This window comes from Salvelinus alpinus, chromosome 13, assembly GCF_045679555.1.
Source record: "Salvelinus alpinus chromosome 13, SLU_Salpinus.1, whole genome shotgun sequence".
Taxonomy (NCBI): Eukaryota; Metazoa; Chordata; class Actinopteri; order Salmoniformes; family Salmonidae; genus Salvelinus; species Salvelinus alpinus.
Genome location: NC_092098.1, coordinates 47176740 through 47192043, shown reverse-complemented (window position 1 = coordinate 47192043; position 15304 = coordinate 47176740). Strand labels below are relative to the sequence as shown.

General features: G+C 44.1%; 1 protein-coding gene across 3 annotated transcripts in view; it reads right to left on the bottom strand.

Annotated features, from left to right (window-relative positions):
• The window catches only part of LOC139537808 (serine/threonine-protein phosphatase 2A 55 kDa regulatory subunit B beta isoform), a 139473-nt gene that overhangs the window by 1127 nt on the left and 123042 nt on the right, over positions 1-15304 (bottom strand). For all 3 annotated transcript variants that reach the window (XM_071339604.1, XM_071339605.1, XM_071339606.1), the window contains 4 exons: positions 2441-2618; positions 1701-1865; positions 341-510; positions 52-143 (listed from right to left, as the gene is read on the bottom strand). In XM_071339604.1, the coding sequence (XP_071195705.1) occupies positions 52-143; positions 341-510; positions 1701-1865; positions 2441-2618 (605 nt within the window). The remainder of the gene's footprint in view (positions 1-51; positions 144-340; positions 511-1700; positions 1866-2440; positions 2619-15304) is intronic.

Below are 15304 nucleotides of genomic sequence, written 5' to 3'. Positions count from 1 at the left end.
GAACTATCAATAGATCCAGTCACACCGATCCTAACAGTTGCTGTGACTGACCTGTCAGACCCATTCCAGACACATTCAAACTTGTCGAAGATGCAGTCGTTCTCATACAGGGAGCACAGCTTACTCCTCAGGTAGTCATGAACCTGGAAGAGAAAGTCCATTGAGATGTATTTTCCAGAGTCATATGTTCAGATACATATATGGTTCTGGTAGTTTCCAATGCATCATTTCTTTGGTGCCCAGCAAGAATGTGCAGAAATCATTCAAAACGATGTGATCTATGGCATATCAAGGTCTTGGCACTTCCAGAGAAAAGTGACGAGAGAGTGCTATACTCTACCTGGTAGGTCTCCAGAGGTTTGCTCTCCATGTTGAGGTCCCACACCTTGACCGTGAGGTAGTCCCGTGTTATCAGGTAGCGCCCGCTGTGGCTGAACTTGACGTCTGAGATGGACGATATGATCTCGGAGAAGAAGGAGCGGTTACTGGGGTCCTCTGGCTCCTCGAACACTGCAGGGGGAACAGACAGAGGACCAGGCCGTGTTAACGTCTGGCCCAAAAACACTGGAGGAGCAACTCTCTCTGGCTTCCAGCTTCAGTTGATTGATGGATCACTTTCACACTGCACCAGATATTGTATGCCATTGGCTGGCTCTGTTAAACAACTGCTAAATATGTAAAGGGAAAAGTAGAGAAATTATGAGTCTAGTTGCAGAGAACCATTTCTCAGGTTAGCAGACATTTATTCCTCAGTAATAAAGTAGTTAATGGTCATATTTTTCAATGCAAACACATCATTAATACATCATTATTCACGTATGGGAACTGATAATCCATGTAACTTATTTACGAGTCCATCCATCCATATCCACTCAAACTTTTAAATGCAAATGAAGCTTTTAACAGGCAATAGTTGAACACACAAATACTGCGAGCTTATGGAAGATATTAAATGCAAGACATGTGCCATTGAAGAATTATAATAAGGCTGTGAGTTTGTTCCCTATATAAACCCCTGTCTGTCTATGATCTGACAATGTGTTCAGCAGGGTGGAAAATTATGATTTGGGGTTTAGGGACAGTGCCTTGACTGACCTTGAAACATCAATATCACTGTGGGTGTGTGTGTGGGTACTGTTGGGGATTTGGATAAACTCAGAGCCATGAAGGAATACACACTGCCTCCTGTGGACTTTTGGTCCACCATTTACATAGAACTAGTCCATGGAAAGGAGGGGAAAACATAGATAAAATCCCCCTTGGCCTCACTGCGCTCCCTGTTTCCCTCCATTTCCACCTCAACAATCTTATTTTCCAATAATGTCTTACAGAAACAAGTCCACCTGCAGCTTAGTATCAGTTCAACTAAATATAGCATGCAAGACATTACGTTCCCAACCACTGTGCCAGGACTCACCTGGGTCCCATCACACAAATACTCGGTAGATCACTGTGAGGCAAATGACTAAGTGGAACAGTAGCAATGAAAAGAAGTAGCCACGGGGGCTTCAGAGCCTACGATAGACACACTGCTTATGCTTAGGGCTAGGAGGTTTTCTGATCATGTGACCTGACCAGTACATGGACAACTCGGGTCCAGAGGTGTTCCTAGTCAACTAAACACTCCTGGCCCTTATAATAGAGCCTGCTGGCAATATTCAGTATATGAGTGGTTTGGGAAGTGGCTGAGGCAGCCTTACGTTTGGAGTGGTTGTCACACAGTGCTGAGGCCCTCATGTCACACAGTCGGATGGAGCCCTTGCTACTGCTGTAAACGAAGGTGTTACACTGGTTGGGTTGGAACTCTGCTGCTGTGATCACCTCCGTCAGCATCTCCATGTTGGCCGGCTTGATGTCCACGATGTCTGAGGTGTTGGGGTGAAAGAACTCAACCACATAGAGGAGTACTGATGCAATTCACAGCTTACAGTTTGAGACTTTAAACTAACTATTGGACAAGAGAAGGAAAGGAGAAAAACATAGCAACCCATTAGAAGCAAAAAAGAAAGAAATTAAAACAATAAAACAGCTTGAGAAAAATGAACAGCAAAAACCAGCGCTGGTCCGAGTGAGGGAAATGACAGCAGGTCCCTCAGTGAGAACTGAGAAGAGGCTTTTTAGCCAGCAGCACTGTGATTGATAGAGTAACGAGGCTCAGTAAATAAGAAGCTCAATATGTGCCCAGGGCCCCACAGCTCAGTCATCCAATCTGCTGTCTATAGGGCATCTCATCTGTGATCCACAGGGAACCTCAAAGTGAAAATCAATGTTGATCGATGGGGATGTGTTCCTGTTTTAAGATGACCTCGTTGGCTTCTGGGAAGGGGATGCAGATGACAGACAAACAGAAGAAAGAAAGAAAATCCAAAGTGAGACAACCTCTTAATATGAGCTCCTTAGGCATCAGTCTAGCAGTCTATGTTTGTTGAGAGAAGGATACTGAAACTTCTGTTGGTGCTCTCCAGGTTCCACAGGTTAATTCTCAGGTCATCTGTGGACATGTAGGTCTCGTAGTCACTGTTCACAGAGATGGAGTTGATGTGGTACGTGTGGGCATTGGAGAATACTCGCCTGGGAGTGGCTTCCACCATCAGGTCCATGGGCTGCAGCACTGGTACCTGGGGGAGAGAGAGAGAGCGAGAGAGAGAGATAGAGAGAGAACCAGTATTTCAGTATGGGCTGTTCATGTCTCAGACTGAGCTCCTACAGCCATAATGAGTAACCCCATGTTGTCACAGGGAGTAAGGGCCCTTAATGACGGCAAATCTCAGCCGGGGCCCCTACACACCCACCACACGGCAGGGGGCCCCCACAGAGACCCATTCCCCCACTACGCAGTGCCTCGTCTGCCACACTCACACAGTTCAAGGGCTCATTCCTCTACAAATGTTCCAGATTTTTCCTCGAATGCTCCTCGCAATTTAGACTAATGTAACGCCAACTCAGGGGAATCAGCAGGAGGCTTGATGCCACATGATCCTATATACGCTTCAGCAAGCACAGCTAATGAAGTCACTGAAACCTTCAACAAAGAGTTGCAGTCTGTTTTGGAATACACTGGTCCTGAACATCTCTAAAACTAAGAGCATTGTATTTGGGACAAATCATTTCTTAAGTGCTAGACCTCAGCTGAATCTGGTATTGAATGGTGTGGCTGTTGAACAAGTTGAGGAGACTAAATTACTTGGCGTTACCTTAGATTGTAAACTGGCATGGTCAAAACATATAGATTCACTGGTTGTAAAGATGGGGAGATGTCTAGCCATAATAAAGAGATGCTCTGCTTTTTTGACACCACACTCCAAAAAGCAAGTTCTGCAGGCTCTAGTTTTGTCTAATCTTGATTATTGTCCAGTCGTGTGGTCCAGTGCTGCGAGGAAACACCTAGTTAACTTCTACTTCCACACCATCCCGGATCCGGGAGCACCCCCCACAGTAAAAAAGCTGACTAGCATAGCCTAGCATAGCGTCACAAGTAAATACTAGCATCTAAATATCATTAAATCACAAGTCCAAGACACCAGATGAAAGATACACATCTTGTGAATCCAGCCATCATTTCTGATTTTTAAAATGTTTTACAGGGAAGACACAATATGTAAATCTATTAGCTAACCACGATAGCAAAAGACACAACTTTTTTTTCCCACCATTTTTTTCCTGCATGGGTAGCTATCACAATTTCGACCAAATAAAGATATATATAGCCACTAACCAAGAAACAACTTCATAAGATGACAGTCTGATAACATATTTATTGTATAGCATATGTTTTTTTAGAAAAATGTGCATATTTCAGGTATAAATCACAGTTCTACATTGCAGCTGCAATCTGAAATAGTGCCGAAGCTGCCAGAATAATTACAGAGACCAACGTCAAATAACTAATTACTCATCTTAAAACATTTCTGAAAAATACACAGCGTACAGCAAATGAAAGCCCAACATCTTGTGAATCCAGCCAATATGTCAGATTTTTTAAGTGCTTTGCAGCGAAAACACAATATAGCATTATATTAGCTTAGCACAATAGCCAGAAACACAAGCAATTTACCAGCAGCACAGGTTAGCGATCGTAACAATACAGCAAAAGATATATAATTTTGGACTAACCTTGATATACTTCGTCAGATGACAGTCCTGTAACATCATATTACACAATGCATATAGGTTTTGTTCGAAAATGTGCATATTTAGCAGCACAAATCGTGGTTATACAATGTGATCAGTGGCAACAGGTCATGCATTCTGGCCGGCGCCATCTTGGAAAGGCACCTAATCTAATCAATAAATAATCGTAAACTTGACAAAAAAATACAGGTTGGACAGCAAATGAAAGATGCATTAGTTATTAATGCAACCGCTGAGTTAGATTTTTTAAATTAACGTTACTAGACATACAGTGTGCGTTACAGCCAGACTAGTGCCGCAATAATGGCGGACAAATCCGTTTACATTTTTCCACATAAATACGGAATAACATCATAAATAGCTCTTACTTTTGGACGAGCTTCCATCAGAATCTTGGGCAAGGTGTCCTTTGTCCAAAAGAATCGTTGCTTGGTTGTAAAACGTCGTCTTCAACTTCGGAATAAGCAGCTAACAATAGCTATGTGGCCACAACATGCCCAAATCCTCAAAACGCAATACTAAGGAAATTCCGAAAATAGCAATATACTCGCATAAACTGATATAACTCGGTTTAAAATAACTTCGTTATGATGTTTCTAACACCTATATCGAATTAAATTACAGACGGATATATCTAAGGCCGATAACTGAGCGTTTCAAAATGCCATCCTGAGGTCTTGCTTTGCGTAATGACGAATGTCGAAAAGAGAGCTCCCTTCGTTCCTTGGCCTTTTATAATGTCTGAGAACTACGTAGAAACTCCATTCCACTTCTCATTGGTTACTGACATCCAGGGGAAGGCGGGTGCAGTTCATGTCGACCCATAGGATACATACAGAGCTTTAAACTGATCTGAGAACAGAGACTCGTTTTCAGACCTTCGCAGTTCCTGTCATGGATTTCGCTGCAGATAGAGTTCTGGTTCACCCACAGACATAATTCAAACGGTTTTAGAAACTAGAGATTGTTTTCTATCCAATAGTAATAATAATATGCATATTGTACGAGCAAGAATCGAGTATGAGGCAGTTTAATTTGGAGACGATATTTTCCAAAGTGGAAACAGCACCCCCTAGATTGAGAAAAGGTTAAGCTGCAGCTGTCCCAGAACAGAGCGGCACGTCTTGCTCTTCATTGTAATCAGAGGGCTGATATTAATACTATGCTGCCAGTCTCGCTTGGCTAAGAGATGAGGAGAGACTGACTGCATCACTTCTTCTTTTTATAAGAAACATTAATGTGTTGAAAATCCCAAATTGTTTGAATAGTCAACTTACATACAGCTCTGACACACACACTTATCCCACCAGACATGCCACCAGGGGTCTTTCCATAGTCCCCAAATCCAGAACAAATTCAAGAAAACGTACAGGATTATATAGAACCCTTATTGCCTGGAACTTCCATCTCATATTGCTCAAATAAACAGCAAACCTGGTTTCTACAAACAGATTAAATGCCCCCAGCCTGTCTCCCCACAGACACACGCACACACACACACACACACACACACACACACACACACACACACACACACACACACACACACACACACACACACACACACACACACACACACACACACACACACACACACACACACACACACACACACACACTTGGAATGAGATTTCTACAGTTCTCAGCCATAATCCCTCATTCTCTAATGGTCTATAGGCTCAGCACGGAGAAGGGGAAAGCAAAATATTCAGCAGAGAGAGAGACAAAGAGAGAAACAGGGAGGGAGACAGAGAGAGAGACAAAGAGAGAAACAGGGAGAGAGACAGAGAGAGAAACAGGGAGAGAGACAGAGACAGATAGAGACAGAGAGAGAAACAGGGAGAGAGACAGAGACAGATAGAGAGAGAAACAGGGAGAGAGACAGAGAGAGAGACAGAGAGAGAGACAGAGACAGATAGAGAGAGAAACAGGGAGAGAGACAGAGAGAGAGACAGAGACAGATAGAGACTACCCCTTTGTTAAGAGAGGGGGGGTTAACGAGGGGTGGAAACTCAGGATACTTGACAACGAGGACTCTGAGTCAGCTAATATAAATCTCTATAAGTCTGGAACAGTAATGGTACAGGGCAACCCCAAACAGTTTCAGCTGGACTTTCACCTAATCAAAGAATTAGCCCAGCAGGAGAAGCTCTCCCTTGATAAAGATACCCCCACCCCAAGCGGGTCAGACCAGACCTCTTCATCATATAACCCCACAGACGAGCAACCCTCAGCAGACAGTCAACCTCCCAGCACAGAGTACTTCTCCCTCATTGAAATGAAGGATAAATTCACCCAGCTGGAGGTAAGGCAGGTGGAGCTGGAACAGCAGGAAAACTAAAAGACTTCCACTCTGCAACAATACAGCGGGTAAACGCAAGCATTTCCCGTGACTGTGCCTCAAAACCAAATGTTTTCCTGGCCCACCACTCCACCCTGGACTTGAACAGCCTCTATGACCAGGTCCACCTCTACAAAGCAGCAGTGCCCACCTTTGCCCGGACTCTAAAGGACATCGCTCTCAAACGCAGCCCCAACACTTCACACAGGAGCAACAGATCAATAGACACCCCACCCAGACCAGCGAGACACCCTCCAAAATCTGCAGGACCCCCCCCCTGGACCTACACATAGAGGACCCACGCCAAGAGGACTTACATCCAGAACACAGCACCCCCAGACACATCCACACCCACACCACAACCAATCAACACCCCCCCACATCAACCATGCCCACACCCCATTTAGGCCCCCTCAGATCAGACCTATGCCACTCCTGCCCACCCCATGCACCCCACCCCCGCAAAGAGGGCATCAACATGGAAGTCACACATACGCCCAGGTAGTGAGCGGGCAAACAGGCCCAACCCCCACTCTTACACTCGCCCAAGCCAACGGCATGTACCAGATGCTCAGCAGGCTCTGCTCACACTTACTGGCCTGAGGCCAAACCACGACCAACAACATTGGACACTTTATGGAACAAAAAGCCTTCACTATATCATCCTGGAATATCCAAGGCCTGAGGTCATCTGCCTTTGGCCTAAAGAGCAGGAACCCGGACTTCACCAAAGAAATCGGTAATACAGACATTGTCATCCTGCAAGAAACATGGTATAGAGGAGACGGACCCACTGGTTGCCCTCTAGGTTACAGAGAGCTGGTAGTCCCATCCACCAAACTACCAGGTGTGAAACAGGGAAGAGACTCAGGGGGTATGCCAATTTGGTATAGAGCAGACCTAACTCACTCCATTAAATTAATCAAAACAGGAACATTTTACATTTGGCTAGAAATTCAAAAGGAAATTATCTTAAGAGAGAAAAATGTCCTCCTGTGTGCTACCTATATCCCCCCACTAGAATCCCCATACTTTAATGAAGACAGCTTCTCCATCCTGGAGGGGGAAATCAATCATTTCCAGGCCCAGGGACATGTATTAGTCTGTGGCGACCTAAATGCCAGAACTGGACAAGAACCTGACACCCTCAGCACACAGGGGGACAAACACCTGCCTGCAGGTGACAGCATTCCCTCCCCCATATGCCCCCCTAGGCACAACTATGACAACATAACCAACAAAAACGGGTCACAACTCCTGCAGCTCTGTCGCACGCTGGGTATGTACATAGTCAATGGTAGGCTTCGAGGGGACTCCTATGGTAGGTACACCTATAGCTCATCTCTTGGCAGTAGCATTGTAGACTACTTTATCACTGACCTCAACCCAGAGTCTCTCAGAGCGTTCACAGTCAGCCCACTGACACCCCTATCAGACCACAGCAAAATCACAGTCTACTTGAACAGAGCAATACTCAATCATGAGGCATCAAAGCCAAAGGAACTGAGTAACATTAAGAAATGCTATAGATGGAAGGAATGCAGTTTGGAAACCTACCAAAAAACAATTAGGCAACAACAAATTCAATCCCTTTTAGACAATTTCCTGGGTAAAACGTTCCACTGCAATAGTGAAGGTGTAAACTTGGCAGTAGAAAATCTTAACAGTATATTTGACCTCTCAGCTTCCCTATCAAATCTCAAATAGAAAACCGAAGAAAATGAACAACAATGACAAATGGTTTGATGAAGAATGCAAAAATCTAAGAAAGAAATTGAGAAACCTGTCCAACCAAAAACATAGAGACCCGGAAAACCTGAGTCTACGCCTTCACTATGGTGAATCACTAAAACAATACAGAAATACACTACGGAAAAGAAGGAAGAGCACGTCAGAAATCAGCTCAATGTAATTGAAGAATCTATAGACTCTAACCAATTCTGGGAAAATTGGAAAACACTAAACAAACAACAACACAAAGAATTATCTATCCAAAATGGAGATCTATGGGTAAACCACTTCTCCAATCTTTTTGGCTCTATAACAAAGAATAAAGAGCAAAAACATATACAAGATCAAATACAAATCCTAGAATCAACTATTAAAGACTACCAGAACGCACTGGATTCTCCAATTACCTTGAATGAGTTACAGGACAAAATAAAAACCCTCCAACCCAAAAAGGCCTGTGGTGTTGATGGTATCCTTAATGAAATGATCAAATATACAGACAACAAATTCCAATTGGCTATACTAAAACTCTTTAACATCGTCCTTAGCTCTGGCATCTTCCCCAATATTTGGAACCAAGGACTGATCACCCCAATCCACAAAAGTGGAGACAAATTTGACCCCAATAACTACCGTGGAATATGCGTCAACAGTAACCTTGGGAAAATACTCTGCATTATCATTAACAGCAGACTCGTACATTTCCTCAATGAAAACAATGTACTGAGCAAATGTCAAATTGGCTTTTTACCAAATTACCGTACAACAGACCATGTATTCACCCTACACACCCTAATTGACAACCAAACAAACCAAAACAAAGGCAAAGTCTTCTCATGCTTTGTTGATTTCAAAAAAGCCTTCGACTCAATTTGGCATGAGGGTCTGCTATACAAATTGATGGAAAGTCGTGTTGGGGGTAAAACATACGACATTATAAAATCCATGTACACAAACAACAAGTGTGCGGTTAAAATTGGCAAAAAACACACACATTTCTTCACACAGGGTCGTGGGGTGAGACAGGGATGCAGCTTAAGCCCCACCCTCTTCAACATATATAAACGAATTGGCGCGGGCACTAGAACAGTCTGCAGCACCCGGCCTCACCCTACTAGAATCCGAAGTCAAATGTCTACTGTTTGCTGATGATCTGGTGCTTCTGTCACCAACCAAGGAGGGCCTACAGCAGCACCCAGATCTTCTGCACAGATTCTGTCAGACCTGGGCCCTGACAGTAAATCTCAGTAAGACCAAAATAATGGTGTTCCAAAAAAGGTCCAGTCGCCAGGACCACAAATTCCATCTAGACACTGTTGCCCTAGAGCACACAAAAAACTATACATACCTCGGCCTAAACATCAGCGCCACAGGTAACTTCCACAAAGCTGTGAACGATCTGAGAGACAAGGCAAGAAGGGCATTCTATGCCATCAAAAGGAACATAAAATTCTACATATTAGTTAGGATCTGGCTAAAAATACTTGAATCAGTCATACAGCCCATTGCCCTTTATGGTTGTGAGGTCTGGGGTCCGCTCACCAACCAAGACTTCACAAAATGGGACAAACACCAAATTGAGACTCTGCATGCAGAATTCTGCAAAAATATCCTCCGTGTACAACGTAGAACACCAAATAATGCATGCAGAGCAGAATTAGGCCGATACCCACTAATTATCAAAATCCAGAAAAGAGCCGTTAAATTCTACAACCACCTAAAAGGAAGCGATTCCCAAACCTTCCATAACAAAGCCATCACCTACAGAGAGATGAACCTGGAGAAGAGTCCCCTAAGCAAGCTGGTCCTAGGGCTCTGTTCACAAACACAAACACACCCCACAGAGCCCCAGAACAACAGCACAATTAGACCCAACCAAATCATGAGAAAACAAAAAGATAATTACTTGACACATTGGAAAGAATTAACAAAAAAACAGAGCAAACTAGAATGCTATTTGGCCCTAAACAGAGAGTACACAGTGGCAGAATACCTGACCACTGTGACTGACCCAAACTTAAGGAAAGCTTTGACTATGTACAGACTCAGTGAGCATAGCCTTGCTATTGAGAAAGGCCGCCGTAGGCAGACATGGCTCTCAAGAGAAGACAGGCTATGTGCTCACTGCCCACAAAATGAGGTGGAAACTGAGCTGCACTTCCTAACCTCCTGCCCAATGTATGACCATATTAGAGAGACATATTTCCCTCAGATTACACAGATCCACAAAGAATTCGAAAACAAATCCAATTTTGATAAACTCCCATATCTACTGGGTGAAATTCCACAGTGTGCCGTCACAGCAGCAAGATTTGTGACCTGTTGCCACAAGAAAAGGGCAACCAGTGAAGAACAAACACCATTGTAAATACAACCCATATTTATGCTTATTTATTTTCCCTTGTGTACTTTAACCATTTGTACATTGTTACAACACTGTATATATATAATATGACATTTGTAATGTCCTTATTGTTTTGAAACTTCTGTATGTGTAATGTTTACTGTAAATTTTTATTGTTTATTTCACTTTTGTATATTATCTACCTCACTTGCTTTGGCAATGTTAACACATGTTTCCCATGCCAATAAAGCCCCTTGAATTGAATTGAATAAAGACAGAGAGAGAAACAGGGAGAGAGACAGAGAGAGAGACAGAGAAAGAGACAGAGACAGATAGAGAGAGAAACAGGGAGAGAGACAGAGACAGATACAGATAGAGACAGAGAGAGAAACAGGGAGAGAGACAGAGAGAGAGACAGAGAGAAACAGAGACAGATACAGAGAGAGACATAGACAGACAGAGATAGAGACAGAGAGAGAGACAGAGACAGAGAGAGTGGGAAGGAAGGGGAGAGAGAGAGAGGAGAGTGATATCTTGTGACAGAGAGGGGGAGTGGGACATGTCCACTGATATATGATATCCTGCGACAGAGAAGGGGAGTGGGACATGTCCACTGATATATGATATCTTGTGACAGAGAGGGGGAGTGGGACATGTCCACTGATATATGATATCTTGTGGGGGAGTGGGACATGTCCACTGATATATGATATCTTGTGACAGAGAGGGGGAGTGGGACATGTCCACTGATATATGATATCTTGTGACAGAGAGGGGGAGTGGGACATGTCCACTGATATATGATATCTTGTGACAGAGAGGGGGAGTGGGACATGTCCACTGATATATGATATCCTGCGACAGAGAGGGGGAGTGGGACATGTCCACTGATATATGATATCTTGTGACAGAGAGGGGGAGTGGGACATGTCCACTGATATATGATATCTTGTGACAGAGCGGGGGAGTGGGACATGTCCACTGATATATGATATCTTGTGACAGAGAGGGGGAGTGGGACATGTCCTCTGATATATGATATCTTGTGACAGAGAGGGGGAGTGGGACATGTCCACTGATATATGATATCTTGTGACAGAGAGGGGGAGTGGGACATGTCCACTGATATATGATATCTTGTGACAAAGAGGGGGAGTGGGACATGTCCACTGATATATGATATCTTGTGACAGAGAGGGGGAGTGGGACATGTCCACTGATATATGATATCTTGTGACAGAGAGGGGGAGTGGGACATGTCCACTGATATATGATATCTTGTGACAAAGAGGGGGAGTGGGACATGTCCACTGATATATGATATCTTGTGACAAAGAGGGGGAGTGGGACATGTCCACTGATATATGATATATTGTGACAGAGAGGTCGAGTGGGACATGTCCACTGATATATGATATCTTGTGACAAAGAGGGGGAGTGGGACATGTCCACTGATATATGATATATTGTGACAGAGAGGGGGAGTGGGACATGTCCACTGATGTACACTGACTGCGAGGCGAATGCTTGGCTGACCGTTATTGGGTATCTGTCTGATAGGGATCACAAACCATCTGTCAACGCCACGCACGCACGCACGCGCACACACACACATTTTTACATTTACATTTTAGTCATTTAGCAGACGCTCTTATCCAGAGCGACTTACAGTAGAGTGCATACATTTTATTACATTTTTACATACTGAGACAAGGATATCCCTACCGGCCAAGAGCAGACGCTCTTATCCAGAGCGACTTACAGTAGACACACACACACACACACACACACACACACACACACACACACACACACACACACACACACACACACACACACACACACACACACACACACACACACACACACACACACACACACACACACACACACACACACACACACACACACACACGCAGGGCCCAGCCTGGCACAGCACAGCCAATGTGATTATCAGATAAGAGTCTGCTAGCATGATGAGTGTCTCTCAGCACCACGGTCACAACATCACACAGCGGAGGTGGAGGAGGAGCATGCTGCAGAGACTGCTGAGGTCATTAACTCATACATCAACTTCTGTTCATCAGATGAAGCAGCCAGCGCTGAGAGGAGCTGCTTCCGTCTACAATTATGACTCAATAGAAAGAAGTGGATGTGAATCAAGCCAAGCGGGTGATATGTTCACTTAAGACAGGAGACGCATAGCAAACCCAGCGGCAGGTATCCTAGTGGTTAGAGCGTTGGGCCACTAACCAAAAGGTGGATCAAATCCCCCACCTGACAAGATGAAAATCTGTCGTTCTGCCGCTGTGCAGCCAGTTAACCCACTGTTCCCCGGGTGCCGAAAATGTGGATGTCGATTAAGGCAGCCCCCCACACCTCTCTGATTCAGAGGCGTTGGGTTAAATGCAGAAGACACATTTCAGTTGAAGGCATTCAGTTGTACAACTGACTAGGTATCCCCCTTTCATTCAGTTGGACAACTGACTAGGTATTCCCCCTTTCATTCAGTTGGACAACTGACCAGGTATCCCCCTTTCATTCAGTTGGACAACTGACTAGGTATCCCCCTTTCATTCAGTTGGACAACTGACTAGGTATCCCCCTTTCATTCAGTTGGACAACTGACTAGGTATCCCCCTTTCATTCAGTTGGACAACTGACTAGGTATCCCCCTTTCATTCAGTTGGACAACTGACTAGGTATCCCCCCTTTCATTCAGTTGTTCAACTGACTAGGTATCCCCCTTTCATTCAGTTGGACAACTGACTAGGTATCCCCCTTTCATTCAGTTGGACAACAGACTAGGTATCCCCCTTTCATTCAGTTGTACAACTGACTAGGTATCCCCCCTTTCATTCAGTTGTACAACTGACTAGGTATCCCCCTTTCCCTCAACCCAAATTGATAGTAAATCCTCCTTCAAGTGTACCGTCTCACCCTAAACCCACAGTGGTTCTCAGGAAGAGGATTCACTGTGGACATTTCAATAACATTGATCCCGTATTGGGGTCACTTAGGGTTAAGTGTAGTCAGTACGGTCCCCTGCAGGCCAGGGCAATGGGACAGACTGACAGAGAATTCTGCATCCTCTCTGATGGGTGACATCATGTTTTCTCTCAGAGTGACTGACAGCCAGGAGTCCCAATCATCTGTGAACCTGGGAGTCTCTAACTGACCAGTCCTGGAACACTGTCCCTCCCTCCCACCAGCTTGTTCCCATTCCATTATGTTTCACAATCCCATCTCTCAGGCATCATGTGATTCCTATTGATTTCCAAAGGCTGTGTTGTGTAAGGGTCAATTTGGGTCCAGAGTGGAAAATAAGAGCATGAAGAGATAAGGATGATTGGGGCGAGCCAGGGGTCCAAATATTGATATCGTTTCTGCACCGCTCACTTTTCTAAATCAATCTAATATTTACTGAGGAGGACTGAGGACTATGAGCTCTTGAACAAAGGAAAATGTGTAAATTTCACTTTTTTAAATCTATAGATAAAGACAGATGATTGGGACTCCTGGCTGTCAGTCACTCTGAGAGAAAACATGATGTCACCCATCAGGTTGATGGTTGTTCTGGGTTGTTGTTCTGGGTGGTTGTTCTGGGTTGTTGTTCTGGGTTGTTGTTCTGGGTTGTTGTTCTGGGTGGTTGTTCTGGGTTGTTGTTCTGGGTTGTTGTTCTGGGTTGTTGTTCTGGGTTGTTGTTCTGGGTGGTTGTTCTGGGTGGTTGTTCTGGGTTGTTGTTCTGGGTTGTTGTTCTGGGTTGTTGTTCTGGGTGGTTGTTCTGGGTTGTTTTTCTGGGTGCTTGTTCTGGGTGGTTGTTCTGGGTGGTTGTTCTTGGTTGTTGTTCTGGGTGGTTTTTCTGGGTGGTTGTTGTTCTGGGTTGTTGTTCTGGGCTGTTGTTCTGGGTTGTTGTTCTGGGTTGTTGTTCTGGGCGGTTGTTCTGGGTTGTTGTTCTGGGTTGTTGTTCTGGGTGGTTGTTCTGGGTGGTTGTTCTGGGTGGTTGTTCTGGGTTGTTGTTCTGGGTGGTTGTTCTGGGTTGTTGTTCTGGGTTGTTGTTCTGGGTTGTTGTTCTGTTGTTCTGGGTTGTTGTTCTGGATGATGAAAATGTGGATGAGGATGATGAAAATGTGTATTTTACGGTGTATAAAGAACAGAAAACAAGCACCAGATATAACCTGTATGGTATCATGGTCTTATCATCTGAAAGCTGCCATTAGAGCTGACACCAACATTTCTGTGTTTCCATGGAGATGGGGGTGATTTTTTGATTAGGGCTGGGCGATACGGCCTAAAACACATATCTCACAATATATATCTAGAATATCTAAAATGTTTTTTCTAAATAAGCTTTGTTGTACAATTTAAAGTTAAAATATACAGCATTTAAAACAGTCAGCAATAACCTAATGAATTCAGAGTTTGTGTAATTATACCTAGGCTAAATAGGAGCCTTACACAGCCATAAAACCCACTAATAATTTAATTATTCTATCAAAAATAGTTTAACCTGCTGTTTTTGCAATAATCACTGATCTGGCTTCCAGGTCGGTCTATAAAAATGCCCTCAAATGCAAATGTTGAGTTGAAACCCTTTGTCAGAGAGGAAGAAGTGATCACTGATCTTTGTTGTTGTGAGTGGTAGGGGGAGGGGCTTGGGAGAAAGACGCGAAGCCGGAGGTTTCATTCTCACCAAAATCTGTCCAAAATAAGCCCAATGCATTTCTATGCGCTTATTTTGAACCTAAGGTTGTCGC